The 17,148-nt window shown below is 37.5% G+C and overlaps 2 protein-coding genes across 7 annotated transcripts; one reads left to right on the top strand and one right to left on the bottom strand.

The window, feature by feature from the left end:
• The first annotated feature begins 221 nt into the window (after positions 1-221).
• Positions 222-5,427, top strand: LOC148846906 (cytokinin riboside 5'-monophosphate phosphoribohydrolase LOG8-like). Of its 6 annotated transcripts, none has more exons than XM_088952029.1 (8): positions 266-532; positions 862-959; positions 1,086-1,116; positions 1,541-1,640; positions 1,750-1,820; positions 1,923-2,066; positions 2,153-2,257; positions 2,457-3,536. In XM_088952029.1, exons 1-7 carry the CDS (start codon positions 395-397, stop codon positions 2,243-2,245), a joined length of 675 nt encoding a protein of 224 aa, XP_088808155.1. In that variant the 5' UTR covers positions 266-394; the 3' UTR covers positions 2,246-2,257; positions 2,457-3,536. The 6 variants fall into 6 exon arrangements, with proteins under 6 accessions (XP_088808154.1, XP_088808155.1, XP_088808152.1 ...); XM_088952026.1 differs by lacking the exon at positions 2,457-3,536 and adding an exon at positions 5,051-5,427 and having other exon boundaries at positions 271-532; XM_088952027.1 differs by having other exon boundaries at positions 271-532; positions 3,086-3,536.
• Positions 5,428-12,666: 7,239 nt separating this feature from the next.
• On the bottom strand, positions 12,667-13,434 carry LOC148846905 (uncharacterized). The gene has a single exon (XM_088951878.1). The coding sequence runs from the start codon at positions 13,249-13,251 to the stop codon at positions 12,874-12,876; it is 378 nt and encodes a 125-aa protein (XP_088808004.1). The 5' UTR covers positions 13,252-13,434; the 3' UTR covers positions 12,667-12,873.
• Between the last annotated feature and the right edge of the window lie 3,714 nt (positions 13,435-17,148).

Below are 17,148 nucleotides of genomic sequence, written 5' to 3'. Positions count from 1 at the left end.
TGAGAACACGTTTCGGATATATCGGCCGAATATACCTGTTTCTATGTTGAAAGTTTAGATAGGTTCTCCATGGAAGACTATAACGTGTAACGTTTCCTTGTTTCCTATCGGAAGCCGAAAGTTCCTATATTTACGAACTTAAAATTAATGCATTCCTTTTTTAACGGAGAGAAACGAAAAGCAAAAAATAAAAAAAAGAGAATTTTATGCTGACAAGGACCGACAAGGAGGCGTTTGATTAAATTGATGAATGCAACAAGAACCTGGTTTTGTCTTTGACCGCCGGTTCTGTGACTCTATTTTAATCCTCTCTTTTTTTATCTTCCTTTGTTTTCTGAAGAACCCAATAACAGTAAGTGAAGGATTTCTTTCTTCCACGTGATTTGCAATTTGAATGAGAACTCTTGAAACCTTTAACGTAATGGAGGGCAACACCCAGAGCAAATTCAAGAGAGTATGCGTTTTCTGTGGTAGCAGCTCAGGCAACAGGAAAGTCTTCAGTGATGCTGCTCTTGAATTGGGAACTGAACTGGTTAACTCTGGTCCTTTTCGTTTATCTACATATAAATTGGTCGATTGCTTTTTTTTTTTTTCTTTCTTTTTTCTTTTTTCGTTCTTGCTTTCATGTAGCTTTCTATTTCTTTCTATGAAATTTTGGTTTTCGGCTCCCAAACATAGAATTGGGTGTGCATTAGGATTGGTTTTGAGGACCCGCGTAATGGGTATTTTATGTTTTGAACTGAATTCCTTCTGTGATTACTGTTCGGTTTTTAGTTCATAGAATTTCAGGCTTTTTTCTGGGGTTGGTTCAGTAAGATCTTTTGTGGGTTTTATTTTTAATTTGGTCGGTGTGGACTGCAGGTGAAGAGGAAAATAGATTTGGTCTATGGTGGTGGGAATGTTGGCTTGATGGGTTTGATTTCTCAGAGAGTTTATGATGGGGGTTGCCATGTTCTTGGGTAAATTAGGATGCTTTTATTTACGCTTTTGAAACAACTCTGGCATCAAAACAATCTATGAGCTTCTTCTCTAATTGATTTTTCTGTTACTCTGTTTTCTTTTGGCTTTGTTCTCCATATACGCAGGGTCATTCCAACAGCACTCAAGCCTATTGAGGTATTTGTGCTCTTAGGCTGTCATCTCTTTCTTCTTCTTATTTTCAGTATGTTTTAGAAGGCTGAAACTTTTATATAATTGAGGGAACATACTTAGAATACCATCTATCCTATAGAAACTAGCAGACATGGAAATAGAGCTATAATTTCATGGGATTATCTTGATTTTGGTCTCCAGTTGGACTCCAGTGCTTATAAAAGCGGTTCTTATCCTTTTCATCCGTGTACGCAGTGACCTTCAATTTTATCTGTTAATCATGTTATAAAACTTACTGCTATTATCTCCGGGGAGAAGGAAATCTCAATCCTAAAAGCAATTGGGAGACATGAATAACTGATTGGGTTGTAGCTTTTTTAATTGTATGATATTGTCACATTCTGGTTGAGTAGTTGGAAACTAGTTGCAACTTCGACTGTATCAACAGATATCTGGCGAAACTGTGGGGGAAGTAAGAACTGTTTCGGACATGCACGAGCGCAAGGCTGAGATGGCTCGGCAATCTGATGCATTTATTGCTCTTCCAGGTAAGAAACACAGAAGCTTTTAACTCTTCAAACATAAAATAGAGGTAACTGACTTGGTTTTCTCTTGTTCTTGGTCGATTTTCGGCAATGGGATTTTGATTTTCTGTAGGAGGATATGGAACAATGGAAGAGACACTAGAGATGATAACTTGGTCACAGCTTGGAATTCATAACAAGCCAGTATTAATCAGAGTTTTCTGGTTTTTCTTATTACTTATTTGATCTATTTTCAGGGGTGGAGAGGTTACTCATAATGCTTCTAACTTGGTATCATGTTCACAGGTTGGTCTGCTAAATGTGGATGGCTATTACAATTCTTTGCTTGCATTATTTGACAATGGCGTTTCAGAAGGATTCATCAACCCAGCTGCTCGTGATATAGTTATCTCTGCTCCAACAGCCAAGGAATTGATGTTGAAGATGGAGGTCGTCAGTTCATCTGATCTACCTCTGTTTCTTTCTTAACAGATTTCTGGGTGTTTCATCTGAATGCATTTCTTTAATCTTTGCAGCAATACAGCCCATCCCATGAACAAGTTGCCCCACGCAACAGCTGGCAGATAGAACAACTGAGTGGTTATCCAGAGCCACCCAATCAACCATGACATCATTCATCGGTGGGTGTCCATCCATTCCACTGCTTCACTACTTCCAGTTCTGATTAGATTCTTTGTCATTCCATTTTTTTTTTCTGAGAACTCATTGAAATTGGATTTCACTTTCCACTGTACATAAATAAATACACACGCACTTTGCCAATTCAATTCTAATAGCATCTTCTGCTGTTGATATCCCTGCACAATGAACTGAATTAAGGGTGGTCAATGGGCGAACTGTTCTTGAGTCGTTTTGTGGGTGTACCTCACAAACAGAACATTGAACATTCCATCATGTGGTGAGATGGCCCCTCTTTGCAGTTGCAGTAGCTTAAATTTTCCACTTCTGTTCAATTGCCGAGTTGCAAAGTCAACTGTGACACACAGCAGGAGAGACTCGGTGACAACTCACATGATCACCCAACTGACTCGATCAAAACCCTGCAGCTCATCATCTGATATGCTACAGTATCTGTGACTACTGGGTAACTCCACGTAGCCGATTTGTCCAAAATATGAGGAGACTTACTGACCTGTCACTTTTTTGGAAATTTCAGATTATGTTCATTGCTTTTATAGGAAGAATTGGCCTTATTTGAAGATGCCAACTGACACCCACATGGATGTCTGTCTTAACTCTTGATCTACGAGTCCATTAGCATTAGGTCCTATACCCGTTCAAACACAAGTCTGGACTCTGGATGAGTTTGTTACCTGAGCTGACAATGAGGTGGGCCTTCTGGTCTAACAATTTAAGGCCAGAATTAAAAGGTGGAAGACTAGAGAGATAGCTGTGTTTTTCCGTTCATGGGTCCCTTCTCTCCTATGATGTGAAATGGTTTGTACCAGTGTCGAAAAGCAGCCAGCGTTTACCAGTTGCAGACATTGAACTCAAGTCAGAGAGGGGGTGCCATCATACATTTGTTCATGCGAATTTGTTACTCAGAATTAGCTTATATCACACTGAAATCCACTCATTGTCATTTCCGGATTGGAAATTGAAATCATCACTAGGGCTGCAACTTGGGCCGGGTTGATGATCTGGCTAGGGTTAGGGTTGACCATTCGGGCAACCCGACCCCCTATAGTACTAGACTACTAGTCTACAACTCTACTACATGTCATATATATATATATACTGATTTGTTTAGATACATGATAGTTGTATAGCCCCCCCTACATACTATCATGCCTTTCTTTATTTAAGTTATTCACACGTACTTGATTACTTGTCTTTTCCTTTTGTCTTGTAATTTTTATGTGTGACATATCAAATAGATTCAAATTATTTGATTGATCCTATGAATTGTTATTAGTGATTTTATTTCCATAATTTTATGTTTTATTATTGTTAATTTCATGAATTTATATTTTTGAGAAAAATTCTATCATAAGTCATAACTCATGATAAATAAATACTTATTTTTCTACTAAATTTTAAGGGATGGGAAGGTTGGGTTGGGCCGAACCCAACCCGAAGTTGACATCGGATTGGGTCGGGTTGGGTTAGGGTTGAAGGAATTAGTTAGGGTTAGGGTTAGGGTTGAGTAGGTCAGGTTGAATATTGGATTGGGTTAGGATTAGGGTTGGGGGTTTAGAACATAGGGTTGGGTTAGGGTTGGCCTCAACCCAACCTAACCCGTCCCGACTTGCAGCCCTAATCATCACCGTTGTTTCTTCACTTGGGAAAAACAAGGGAGAAGAAGTTGACAAATATTGATATTTTAGATTTGCCATGCCAAATGAACAAATTATTTACAAACTAATGCTCCAGACACATGACTCCAATCAAAGAGTTAATCTGATCCGGCACCACACAGTCTCCAACTCATCTGGGTGGGTTTTGAATTCCAAAACCATTATTGCACTGGTATTTAGTTGCAACCCATTAATCTTAGGGAAAATTTTGGATTAGTACCCTGTACTTTGGGCCTAGTGCCATTTTGGTCCCCAAACTTTAAAATATGATAATTCAGTATCTAAACTGTCAAAACATGACAATTCAATACTTGTTGTTAACTGGTTGTTAACTAGTCGTTAAGTGGCATTTGAAAAAGACACAAATGCCCTTCAAGTGTCATCTAATTTATTTTATCAACCATCCAAACATTGACAAAAAATTAACAGTCTCAAATCCTTGTCTCTTCTATTTAAGAAAGTTGGGATCACCAGAATGCCCACTCTAACATGACTGACTTAACTTTCTTTAATGAAAAAGGCAAGGATTTGAGTATTAATTTTTTATCAACGTTTAGATGGTTGATAAAGAAAATTAAATAATACTTAAATGACATTTGTATCTTTTTCAAATACCACTTAACAACGACTGATTAACAGCTAATTAATGACAAATACTAGATTGTCACATTTTAAAAATTTGAGTACTGAATTATCATATTTTAAAGTTAGATACTGAATTGTCATATTTTAAAGTTCGGGGACTAAACTGACATTAAGCCTAAAGTAAAAATACTAATCGAAAATTTTCCCTTAATCTTATTTGTTTTATCCACACAAAAGTGCGGTAGATTAATGTTTTTTTTTATAATAAACTGTTCATTTGTTTTAGTAGTTGGTCTGTTGAGCTTAGTAGGACCCATTGAGCGCTTGGATCGGGGGAGTGGATTTTGTTTTGAATTCCACTCTTTAATTGATTCGTCCGGGGAAAAAAAGAATTACTTTCCTCAACGATGCAACTAGAGATACTATTTTTTTTTCCTCTGCCTCAATATAAACTCATCAAACAGTTGAATCTGGAGATTCGTAGAATTGACGATTCTAATTCCGCTGCCTATCCCATTTCAATCCAAACAGTTTGCAATCAATGATGGGAAAGAGCTAATTCGTCCCCAAATGGTTCGAATTTATCTTCGCTCTCTGCAGTCAGTGACGGACACATAGACAAACTGAATAGTAGCCTAAAAAAATTCAAGCCTTAATGCTGATTACGTGTCCATGACCATCAGTGGAGTGCTCTGCGTCCTCCATGCAACGAGAGAATTTGAACTCAAATCCGACGTCTTATATTGGGTAAGGGCTGGTGGACAATATATAAATCTATTTCGTTTATCCATAAGTTTTATTTGGGTAAATGCATTTTTCTGCGTTGTTTTTAGCATAAATTTTGTTCAGATAAAGTTAAATAATTGACCATTTTTATTTATAAATATCACTATTAGAAGGGTCAATTATGTCCAATAATGTTTTACCGTGAAACCTGCAATTACCTACCAATACACAAATGCGAGTAAATTGATCGATGGATTACAAAAGAGGGCTTTTGTTTTTAAGGATAGAAAGTGGGTTATTGTGGTTGTAAGATTGACTTGAATAATCTTTTCTTTTTTTTTGAGAGAGAGAGAAAGAGAAAGAGAAAGAGAAAGAGAGAGAGACTTGAATAATCTTTTAGTATGGACTCGTAACGGTTTGAGAATTGATTTTTGACTATTGAACATGGGTGGGTTTGTAATGAATTATAACAGTTTTGTATCCAGAATTTCGATATGAACTGATACAATTGCATATCAGTGGATATAGGTGGATTGACACCGAAACAAAGAAATCCCACCCTGTAGTCCTGTACCATGTGATGGTAATAATAAGCCGATACACATTGGAATGAATAGGGAACAATACATAATCGGTACTAACACACGTCAGCCTCATAGAAAATTGATTGTTTAGCGGTTGGTGAACTCCTATGACTCCACTAGTGTAGATTTGTAGTAGTCGATAAGATGCATGCTGTGATTCCAATGGTTTTGTTGATTTTCCCATGGTTGAGTAGTTAAGACAAACAGTTGGTAAACTCCTATTGACTTCACCTATAGTGGGCATGTTCTAATAGTTGAGTTATTGGTGATTTTCATGGCCGGATTCACCTGTGAATGATGTGAATCCCACATTACAAAGAGATTAAAAGATGTGAATGATTAATGTATAGGGATTGATCAACAACCTAATGACTTAAGCTTAGTCTTGTGTCAAAACAATCTTCCCCGGTATTGTTTGTGACTCCACTTGATGCACAATTATTTACATATATCATATATTCTAATTTATTTTGTAATATAAACTATTCTATAAATATCTTTAATTAAGTGAGAATAAAGTGAAACATGGTGTAGTGGTGGGTTTGCTGGCTTTCGACTTTGGATACATGGGTTTAAATCTTTTTAGTTGCAATTTTTAAATGATTAATAATAGGAGAGAAAATATTGAGGGAGAAACATGAAGGCTTAAATATAGAAGTATACTGTGAATATAAGTGGAATGGAATGGAGTTTCCACCATTCTACTTGTGCCACGTGCCAGTAAATTGGGCATTTCTACCTATTTTCATCAATACATCTTACTTTATTCGAAAATCCTTCCAAACACGACCAATAAGCCTTAAGCCGAAACCCATGTTGTGTTGGGTTAAGTTTGGGTTGGGCCTAACTTGATAAGCTTAGGCTTGACCTTGAATGGGGGCCAAGCCCAAACCCAAAGTCTAAGTCTAAGGGCTGGGCTTGAGTTGACCCTCAACCTCACACAACCCACCCAAGTGGGTACCCTTAATTTTAGAATGTATAACCTAAGGAGGAAGCTGGATCCCTCTTCTGAAGAGGTTCAAGTTCAAACTGGTGGGGCCATTTCCAATGAACACATTCATTTGTGCCCCCTACATGGCAGCCAGCACTTCAGTCTGCAATGCTCCCCCTATTTGAAGGGGGTCACATTTAGGGGGTGTTCTTTGAGATCTTGAGAGGGAGGAAAATTGGTTAATGGGATTTTGGTTCCAATTGACCAAGAACCCCATGTTCTTTTTTCAGATTTATGTGAGGACCAGAGAAAGTTTATTTTCCTAGGTATCACTTACCCAGTAAATGATACCCATTGGATAAACAACTTTTCCACCTACAGGAAAAATTGTCAACACTTGAATGGGACAAAAATGTCCCTTTTAATAATGGATTTTTATGGCTAAAATAGTCATTATATTATTTACCTGTGAAATAAAAAAACATGAATAAATACACTTACCCCGATAAATATTTCCCAACAAAAATTCACCTAAATAATTACATTTACCCAAGTAAATAATTTGACTGAAAAACGAACAAGGCCTTAATCCCAAGTACTAATTTTTTGTAAAAGTAAATGTGAAACGCTGTTACACTCCTCTTGTGATTGCTGAGAGTGGAGCAAAAGTGATGGATACTTAGTCACTTCTTTGGCAGCTAAATGGGGAAATCCACCGGGCTCACAAAGTTGGGCCATTCAATTTGTATCTCTGATATTACATCTGTTTTCGGATTTTAATCTTCTCGCCATTGCTTTAGTTGACTCTTGCCATGGCTTTTTTGGATTTCAGATACTTCAGGGTATTTTTTTGGTTGCTAGATATGATTTATGCAAAGGTGTTTCTACAGAATATGCTGAATTGTTAATATCTTGGAATGTTGTTTATCTGCACAAAGTCTGGGTATGAAGTATCTCAGCATTGAGAGTGATTATTAATATTGAATATGCTTTAAATCAGCGATCCTTTGCTTGTTCGCTCTCCTGTGGTGTGGCCTCTGTTGCAGGATTTGTATTCCTTAAGACTATGTTTGGTTTGAAGGAAAAGGTAGGGAAAGGAAGGAAAGACAGGGACATTTATACAAGGTTTGTAAAAGTTTTTCTACCTTTCCCTACATTTTCCTTCAAACCAAAAACTGCCTAAATGAATTATTTCTCAAGTTCAACTTTATCAACAGGCCTATTATTAGTGCAGCTCATGAGTTGGCCTCAAAGGGAAGATCGGGTTGGTGCGCAGAATGGATAAGTCCCCCATGGCCCATGTTGGCCGATTCCTTTTCTGATAGAGGATACTGAAAGTTTAGCTTCTGAAGTTTGGAAGCCTCCTTAATTAGTCTTAGTTCTGTTTTTCTGTGTTGTTTGTTAGTTGTTTTGTCTGTTGCTCTGTTGCTATTCTGTGTTTGGTTTGCTATTAGTCTTTCTTACCCCTCCCCCTCCCCCCACACCCCCCCCCCCCCCAAAAAAAAAAAAAAAAATCGACTCTGAGTGTTGTAGGTAGAGAGGATTTGATATAACAAATTCAATCCAGAAATTCTGTTTCTAAAATCCACCCCTAACGACTAGCACCTGTCCCTGTATTTGGAATTGATTGGTGCACAGAAATCGCACACTGTTTTATGATTTATCAAGCATGTACTACAGACAACGGTAATTGGAGTGGTTAAAACTTAAAAAAGGACAACAAGAACCAGTGATTGCTGTCTGTCTGCTGAGGTGGGTTTGGTAGGTAGGCCTCTCTAATTAGGTTTGGGTTTGTTAACAAAGTTGAGTGGCAGGCTGATTAGGACTTAGGACTTAGGTAGAGTACTAATTAAATGCAGGTGCTGGTAAATACTACATGCAAGCGTGCACAGTAGGTAGAGTACTGGAGCTTATCATCATTTGCTATTTATTTTGCAGAGTTTAGTCATTCACAGCTTTGTTTTGTTTTGTTTTGTTTGGAGAGAGAGAGATATGTACCCATAAGCCATAGCCCACTTGCCTGAAAAACAGCATAGTAGGTAATGCTGTCTATTTTAGCTTGAAAAGAAATGCATGCATTCAATACCTGAATACATAGACTGGAGAGATACGATCAACACATAAAAGCAGCACAGGTACAGGTAGGAGCATTGACGTAGTCTGATAGCTTCTAACGGCTGTTTGATAATTATCTTTGCGGCAATTCCTCAGTTTCATTCAAAACCTCTAAAACACTTCTGTGATCGTATCAAATTCACCGAGAACTAGTATGCATTGGGATCAGATTCACTCTTCCATGGGTTTCTTCTCAATCCTTTGATGCTTTTCCTGATGTCTTTATGGTCTGTTCTCAGAGAGGATAATATGGTGGCCCATGAATTAGCAAAGCAGGGTGTGAATGGCTTGTCAGCTCTTTGGTTGCACCCCCCCCCCCCCCAAGCTGTTTGATCGGATATTTGAAAATGAACCTTGCTGTTTCTGGGGATAGTAGACTTACCCCCCTTAATCTCTACTTCTGTTTAGATTTTTGTTTCTCTAGTTTTTCTTTTCTAAGTTCGGGTTTAGGCTGAATTTGGCATTCCTTACTTTAAGGACTTATCTCCTTTTTGCAGTTAAAAACTCAGTGTTCATGCTGCATTTGGCATTCCTTATTTTAAGGAATTATTTCCTTTTTGCAGTTGAAAACTCTGTGCTCATAGAGGCATTTTAACTCCAAAAAGGAGATAAGTCCTTAAAATAAAGAATGCCAAATGCAACATTAGTCTTCTTGTCTCTTTCTTTAGAGTTCCTTTCTTGCTGTAAGTGTTGGTTGTTCGGTCTGCTTTCTCTTCTTGTAATCTGTTCTTTCTTGGTCAATGGAAACTAAGTTCTTACCCACCCACCCCCCCAAAAAAAAATAATAATAATAATAATAATAGTAAATCTCTCTTGTGATCAAAAGGTGAATGTTTATGCTTTCTTTATCAGTAAGGTGAATGCTTTTGATTACCAAGAAGGGAGCCTGTGCTTGGGTAAGCCACGGATGATAAGTTTGTTATCACCATCCTCAGATGTTCATCTTCCTAATGGCACTCGGGTAGATGATCAAGAAGTGGTGGTTCTGTAAAACATATCAATTTCATCTTCCTAATGGCTCTCTCTCTCTCTCTCTCTCTCTCTCTCTCTCTCTCTCTCTCTCTCTCTCTCTCGCGTGATTCTTAAAATTGAATGGAACAAAACTTTTCAGATGTATAATTACTTGATCAATCTAATGCTTTGGAAAAGCTAAACTAATGAACTTCAGATCGTTAGGCATCAAACGTTATAGTAACTATGACTTGCACTCCTACCTGATACAAAATTTGTACTTTTGTCTCATTTGCACTCACTAGCAGTGTAGATTTTGCATATGAAAAACTGATGCAAAATTTGCACCACCTTTCCCCTACCTCAATTCTCTCATATAATTATAAAGTAGGTATCACATCATCTTGCTTCCCACCTCACTCCCAAACAAATAACCCTTCTTCCACCTCCATTCTCTTGCATATAAAAGGTGGGAATGGGACCGGATCATTTTACTTGTCACAAACAAATAAGACAAGGACAAGTCTGAATCTAAAATAAACCAGAATCTACATTCAGCCCATATACACTCCTATGCATCTACACCAGTGCAAATTAAATTTGCACTGCAACCAAACACAGCCTCAGGCTTTGATGAACTCCCATGGCAATACCAAAAGGCACTAACATAAAATTTGCGATGTCAAATTCCCCCTTCAGCACATCTATTTCTACACTAACATTTTCTTTGGTCATTTATATCTGCTAATAACCTTCAATACCTAGACTTTTTATCAAAGTTCCTGCCAATGCCATAAGTACTAAACTGGAAGAACAATCAGCAAATACAGACATTACATATTGAACCTTTGGTTTGACCAATATATTTTGATTAACTTCTTTCCTCATCTACATTCATCAAAAGAACTTCTGTCTTCTTCTAAACCTTAGGAAGAGATCAAAAACTTACATCTGATTTAGGTCTTGAGTTCCACTCTCCTTGTTTCATGGAAGTACATAGATATTAATCCGGTTTATCTATTGCAAGTTGCAACTTTATTAATTCAAAGAAGTTCCATAATTGTATATAGGTCAATTTATCCTATACTTTTGGGTCATCCAAGTACAACAAGCCAACCATATGACTATCATAACCCTGTACTAGGACTCATGCTGCACCATTAGCGCAGACATCACTCAAGATTCTTTCAGCGAAACCCATAAATCCTATTTTTAACTTCACATGTACAAGGAACCAATCAGAAAAGATATCTAATGTAAAACCACAACAAATGTGTCTGCAGTAAACTCCAATTTCCAACCACTCAAAATATGTAATGTAATATCTAACAAACTCATCTGAAAATCCTGGGTTTTCATAAGAAAGGGAGTGTGTGCCAGGTCCAAACAGAGGATGTAATATATAAGAAGAAAATCCAACATTTTATAGGAAGCACACTGCATATTGTAAATGATGAGCAGGCAGAGTAATTCACTGCCAAGTCCATCATAGCACAACAAAGGAAATGACTTATAGTTGAGGCTTCATTGAATTTCAAAGTAGTTTCTGATGTACTTAATCATAAAGACAAACTGTGTCATCTCATGTATTCCCATTGGATTATAGTATTGAATAGAAGCAATGGAGGAGGGCTTCAAAAAATTGGGAACTTGATAGTTAAGTGGACATGAGCATACTTTGGTGCCAAGATTTCTTTTAGTACAAAAATAACCACCTCTTTCAAAATTTGCCACAGGCAAAATAAGGAAGGGAGAGAATAGAGGAGAAAGGGGAATTGGAAAATCAATGGTTCAATGGAAATGCATAAGACTTTGTGCCATAAACATTTTTGGTTATAAATGAATGACATCCACAGTTCCACCTTCAATCTGCCGCACATAGGCAGACAAATACATGTTTTCTGTAAAATCTTATCGTAGGGCAGTAACAGTTCAGGCAAAATAAAGACCAACGCAATGAGTTAAATTGGCAAATCTGCACTTGTTCAAGTAACCAGTAAAGAAATGATGATGCTATGCTTTTTTACCTTTATCATCGCAAAAGGAAAGGTCCAATCTCCATTAAATTTGTAACTCCGATTCAGTGGTCAGATCTACGACTTCATTAAAAAAGCTCAACTTAACCAATCCTAATCATAAAAAAGACTGTATCTCAATTTCACCAATCCTAATCATAAAAAAGACTGTATGGCTTGCTTGAAGGGCTAACTCACAGACCAAAACTGACCGCATACCACAGTGCCCAACAATCAAGGGACCAACACTAAGAAGTGCCCAAGAATCATGGATCAAGGCAAGACAAGCTGGGAACGAATCTCCTAGTGCCAAAGAAGAAAACTTAAACTACTGATTGCAGGGATCTCTCTTAAAAAACTTTATACCTAAGAACCCGTTATGGAGTGCAAAATTGGACTCGCATGGGCAGGTGCCCAAACGCAGAGGCCCTATCCATGTCCAAAATCTAGAAGCGCAAACGTAATTATGAAGAAATAAAAGGAGAAGATCAAGAATCACAAACCCCTTCTCCTACCAACTGGAATATGGAACCCATTGTTTACAGATGATCAAATCATAAGAAAATAAATCAGTTCACCCATAAAAAACCATAATCAGAAATAACAAAGACAAACAGACTTTGAAGAATCAAAATTTTCCCTTCAGACTGTGAAGAACCAAACTTAAATACATAAGAATCTCATAAAAACACTATCCAGTATCAGGAAAAGCTTCAGATACATTATATCTTAGCTAGAACTTCCAAAATCCCTAGGATGCGGCCAAAACCCACAAAAAAGGATTAGTTAAATTAAAAGGGGGAAAGAAAGTAACTCAGCAAGAAATGATCGAACTCGTAGCGACTACATACATTTACAAAGAAAGAAATCCATAAATAAGCAAACCAGTTCATCTATCTATCCATGTCCATGGAAAGACTGTCAACTAAAGATTTTGATAATATCAGATTCGAGATTGTCAAGCATACTGGACTTACATAGCCCAAAACATATAAACTGAAACAGAGGCGCAAAACAAGAAAATCCCAATAATCACCACCATCCGTAGACCACCTGGGTGTATCTGTCCTTGAGCCACCTGAAGCTCTTCCGCAAAGACCCCTTCATCTTTCCCTCCACGGCATAAACCTTGTAGCTAGCAACCCTCTTCTTCCTCTGCAACTCAGGATCATTGAAGCTCCAACTCTTTGAGGTAGAGGCACTAGTACTTTTACCTTTCTTGAACTTTGCATCTTTCCCCATCTGGATTGGTGGTGCTGGTGGGGGGGGTGGTGGTGGTGGTGCAGAAGAAGCATAGGAAGCACTATAACATCTAAGATCATGCATACCAGTTGCAGTGGGTCTGCCCCCATAGTAGCTCTCTATCTGCATCCTCCCATCCCCACACGACCTGGATCTGAAATCTTCCATGAAGGCAGAGAAAGGCTGAAAGATTTGAGTCTTTGAACAATAGAGAGGAGAGGCAACAGGCAAGGCAGAAGGGGAAAAAACAGAGACGAGAAGAAAAGGAACAGGTGGATTGGCTTTTCTCTGTGTATTATTATTTTCCTTTTACTTCTGAATTGGGAACAGCTCAAGCCTCAAAGTGGCTTCTTTATTTTTCTATTGGATTTGTGGGGTCTCGTGGCATTTTATCACTGTGAACTTTGCCTGCTGAACTCGGTGAACTGCTGAGAAAAATACTGTAACGTCGGCGGGTGCGACGTGGTAAATTTAGAGTTGGCCGTTAAAATAGGTCCCATTTAAGCTTTAGCGGTTAGCTTAAGCTGTTTGAACTTTGAAGAAGCTATCAAAAAAGCCCCATTTAATTTTGGGTTATTATGTTTCTTCCTAACATTGCCGATGTACTTTCTGGACTCCCAAAGCCATTGTGACTTTGTGAGAAAGCCCTTCTCAAATCTTAAACTTGTTTGTATCCAAAGTTTAGATGGGTGATAGATCTTACAAAAACAGGAAAAATAAAAAGAAGCTGATTCATTCTCAGCATCAACCTACCAAGAGTGAATCAATTTGCCTGAACCAGGCATGAAGAGAAAGAGTCAATTTTCGGTGCAAATCATTTTCACAAACTGAGGCCATTGGAACTAATCTGTAGGCTATCCTTGTATAATTGGTGTGATGTTAATGATAACCAATATGGTATAGGGAGGAACAGATGTATGCAATCTTATCCTGCACATACAGAGAGAGAGGCTATTTCTAATATTTAAACCCTGATCATCCAAGTTATAATAGAACAATCCAACCATTGCGCCAAGGCCCACCTTCCATAGATTAAGATTAACTTATTAACTGTATTGTCAACTCCTTCCCACCCCATCTTCTTGCTTTCACATTAATCAAGGGTAAAAGTCAGTTATATGACATTTTTCTGTTTTGCTTTTTGAGGCAAGACCTGAATCAACCCCATTTTATATTTGATGGTGCATTAAGCTCTGGAAGGAGTACAAACACAAATATGTAGATATGTAGAGGGCAAAATCTTGTATTTTATATGTATTTATACTCTTTCTAAACTGGGCTTAATAAGCGAATTGGATTTGTTTAAGATTAATTAACAAATCAAATCAATTTCACAATTTTCCAAAATTATGAATCAAGGGTGAATTAAATTAAAGAGCAAAGTGAACAATGTGAATTTGTGGATTGCTTGCAGGTGTCTTGTGTCATCATATTTCATTAGTTTGCTTTCGTGGTTTCATCATCATGAGAATGTGTCACGCTCAACCGATCCTGTGAAATAATAAGTTGTCGGATTTTCAACCACCAAAGCTGGGTGAAAAATACTGGAGATGGTTGCAAGCTTGACCTTTCCACTCAGAATTTTATTTTGGTTTGCAAAGTGTCATAGATGTTCATTAAAGATGCTGCCTCTCTTCAGTTTGTGAAGCTTTCTGTCACCATCACAATTAACACTCTCACGCGTGGGAAAAACAAACCATCATACTCTTTTGATGCACAGCACAGATTCAGTTAATAAATCTTTTGTTGTGTTACAGGGAAGGGAAGGGAAGAAGGTGACACTGAAAGTGGGTTTATTCGTTCTTAATACAGTAAGATGGAGAAAATGGAGACACATGGATCCCACAAACCTCAATGAAGTAGACCCAATTTTTGGATCTTTTGTTGGGAAGCAAAATCAGTGGCACCTTAAACGGTTTGCTAACACCTTAAGAGAGGATTTGCAGAGTAATTTGAATGGATTTGAGACCAGACATTTTTTAGCAGAATGCGGAAATGGGGAAGATTGGTTGAGTACAGATTGCAAAGTTGGACGACCCATACATACCCATATGCCATATGGAAATGGAAGGACAACTTTTCCACGTTGACGAAGTCAATTGATGGAGAGTGATGGGCCTCCCTCATCCTCACCCTCACCTTAACCTAAACCTACCTCAAAATCATTCACTTCACACCCTTTGCCAATCACGGATCTAATAGCATTGATGGTTTGGTGGGCCCAGCCCACTAATGTGGATGGACATTATCGGGCCTTAGGATATGTTTGGTAGGATAGAAATTAGAAACACAGAAAGCTTGGGAAAATTCTTCACAAATTTAGTGAAATTCCTCAAGCAAGATATGAATGATTATCAGAAACTCTAGTCCCAACATGTGATTATTATTAGAGATCATCAAATGTCAAAAGGAGATGTGATTGTTAGTGGGAGTGGGAGATAACTTCATATACATGGGATGTTACTTCTTAGGGGTGAGCAAAAAAATTCGGTTAATATTATATATATATATAAAATTTATTATTTATTATTTAAAATATAATATGTCATATCTATTTCTAGTGTTTTATTATATATTTATATATATTTTTATTATATATATTGCAAATAATAAAAAACTGATGAACCGACAAACTGAATCGATGATTAATCAATCGACTTTGATTTGATTTTGGTTACCGGTTTTTCAAAGAACGACAACCCAATTCGGTTTCAAAAATAAACCCATGGTTCGATAACCCCTATTATTTCTGATCACCTCTCAACAAAAATTCAAATCGAGAACCAATTCGAATTCAAATATTAAAATAAAATAAAATTTGAATATTACCAATACCAAATCCAATTCCATCCATTATTTACACTCCTGCCAATATTGACTATCAATTTTATAACACTTGTTGATTTGTTAGGGTATCAAGCCCTTGAGCTTGAAGTTTAATACAAGTCTACTTTTTAGGGGGAAAAACTCAAAAAAGTCTTGGTCATAAATAACGAAAGCTAATCTGAAGGTGTGATGTGATATTTCCATCTCAATGTCTTCTCCACATATAGAAAACAGCATTCCCCACTTTCAAATGTATCAGTTTTGCTTTACGCAGCCAGAAAGAAAGGAAAAGCTAAAGGGAGAAAATTCCTACTATGCTTGCAATTTGCAATTTGCCACTGAAAGGAGAATAAAAAAAGAAGGAACAAAAATGCAGTGCCCTCCCCATTCCTACAGCTTTATAAAATTTATGGATGGGCCTCTTTGCTGAGGATCAGGATCATGTGGCCTGCATCCAATCTCCAGATAGAATCATTCGTGATCATCCTTCCGATCCTCAGTTGAGGAGATCTTCAGCTTGTTGTCCTATCAAAAACTAACTTTTAGGCTTCGTTTGGTTTATGGTCAGAATTGAAATTGGAAGCGGAATGATCTATTTTTATGGTCTATTTGGTTTAGATAAGAATGGGAATAAGAATTGGAATTAGCAGGAATGATATTTCATTCCCAAGAGAGAGGCACAGAAAAGGGAAGGGAATTTCAATTGCATCCAATCAAACAGTTAGAATCGGAATAGCCATTCCGGTTCCAGTTCCAGACTCTTATTCCTGAAAACCAAACAGGGCCTAAGTGTTGAGAATGTTTTTTTGGTATGAAATGTTGTCATAAGTGTGGTGTAAAAGAGTAATTGCACTCATTATTCTTTTGACCAAAAAACGGTCAAAAAACAAACGTTTTTAGCAGCTCAGGCTGTTGGCCTTGCCAAAGTTGCATAAGAAATGAAAATTAAAAGAGTTCAATTATAATGCATTCATTAATATTGGTTGCATGTTAAATCCAATCAATCAACTTAAAGTCTATTTACTTTATTATTGGTATATATGTGTGTGTGGGGGGGGGGGGGGGGGGGGGCGAGAAGAAGTAGGGCATTGGAAAAAATGGTTTGGAGGAGAGTTAGAGTATGATCCTTTACATTTTAATTCAAGTTTTCAGGGGCAAGTTAGGTTTAAATCTATTACATATTTTTTCTTCTTTTTTTATTTTTGGGGTTGGAGGAGAATTAGAGTATGATCCTTTACA

The sequence above is a fragment of the Nelumbo lutea genome, chromosome 6, assembly GCF_056320005.1.
Source record: "Nelumbo lutea isolate HS-2025 chromosome 6, American lotus-T2T, whole genome shotgun sequence".
In the NCBI taxonomy this organism is placed as follows: Eukaryota; Viridiplantae; Streptophyta; class Magnoliopsida; order Proteales; family Nelumbonaceae; genus Nelumbo; species Nelumbo lutea.
Note: the sequence above shows the minus strand (reverse complement) of the source record. Positions and strands in the feature narration are given on the sequence as shown.

Bases quoted from the DNA above. Each gene is read 5' to 3' on its own strand.
- LOC148846906 (XM_088952026.1), top strand. From the start codon at position 395: ATGAGAACTCTTGAAACCTTTAACGTAATGGAGGGCAACACCCAGAGC. The intron at 960-1,085 runs GTAAATTAGGAT...CCATATACGCAG, and splicing joins GGGGGTTGCCATGTTCTTGG to GGTCATTCCAACAGCACTCA. The intron at 2,067-2,152 runs GTCGTCAGTTCA...TAATCTTTGCAG, and splicing joins AATTGATGTTGAAGATGGAG to CAATACAGCCCATCCCATGA.
- LOC148846905 (XM_088951878.1), bottom strand. From the start codon at position 13,251: ATGGAAGATTTCAGATCCAGGTCGTGTGGGGATGGGAGGATGCAGATA.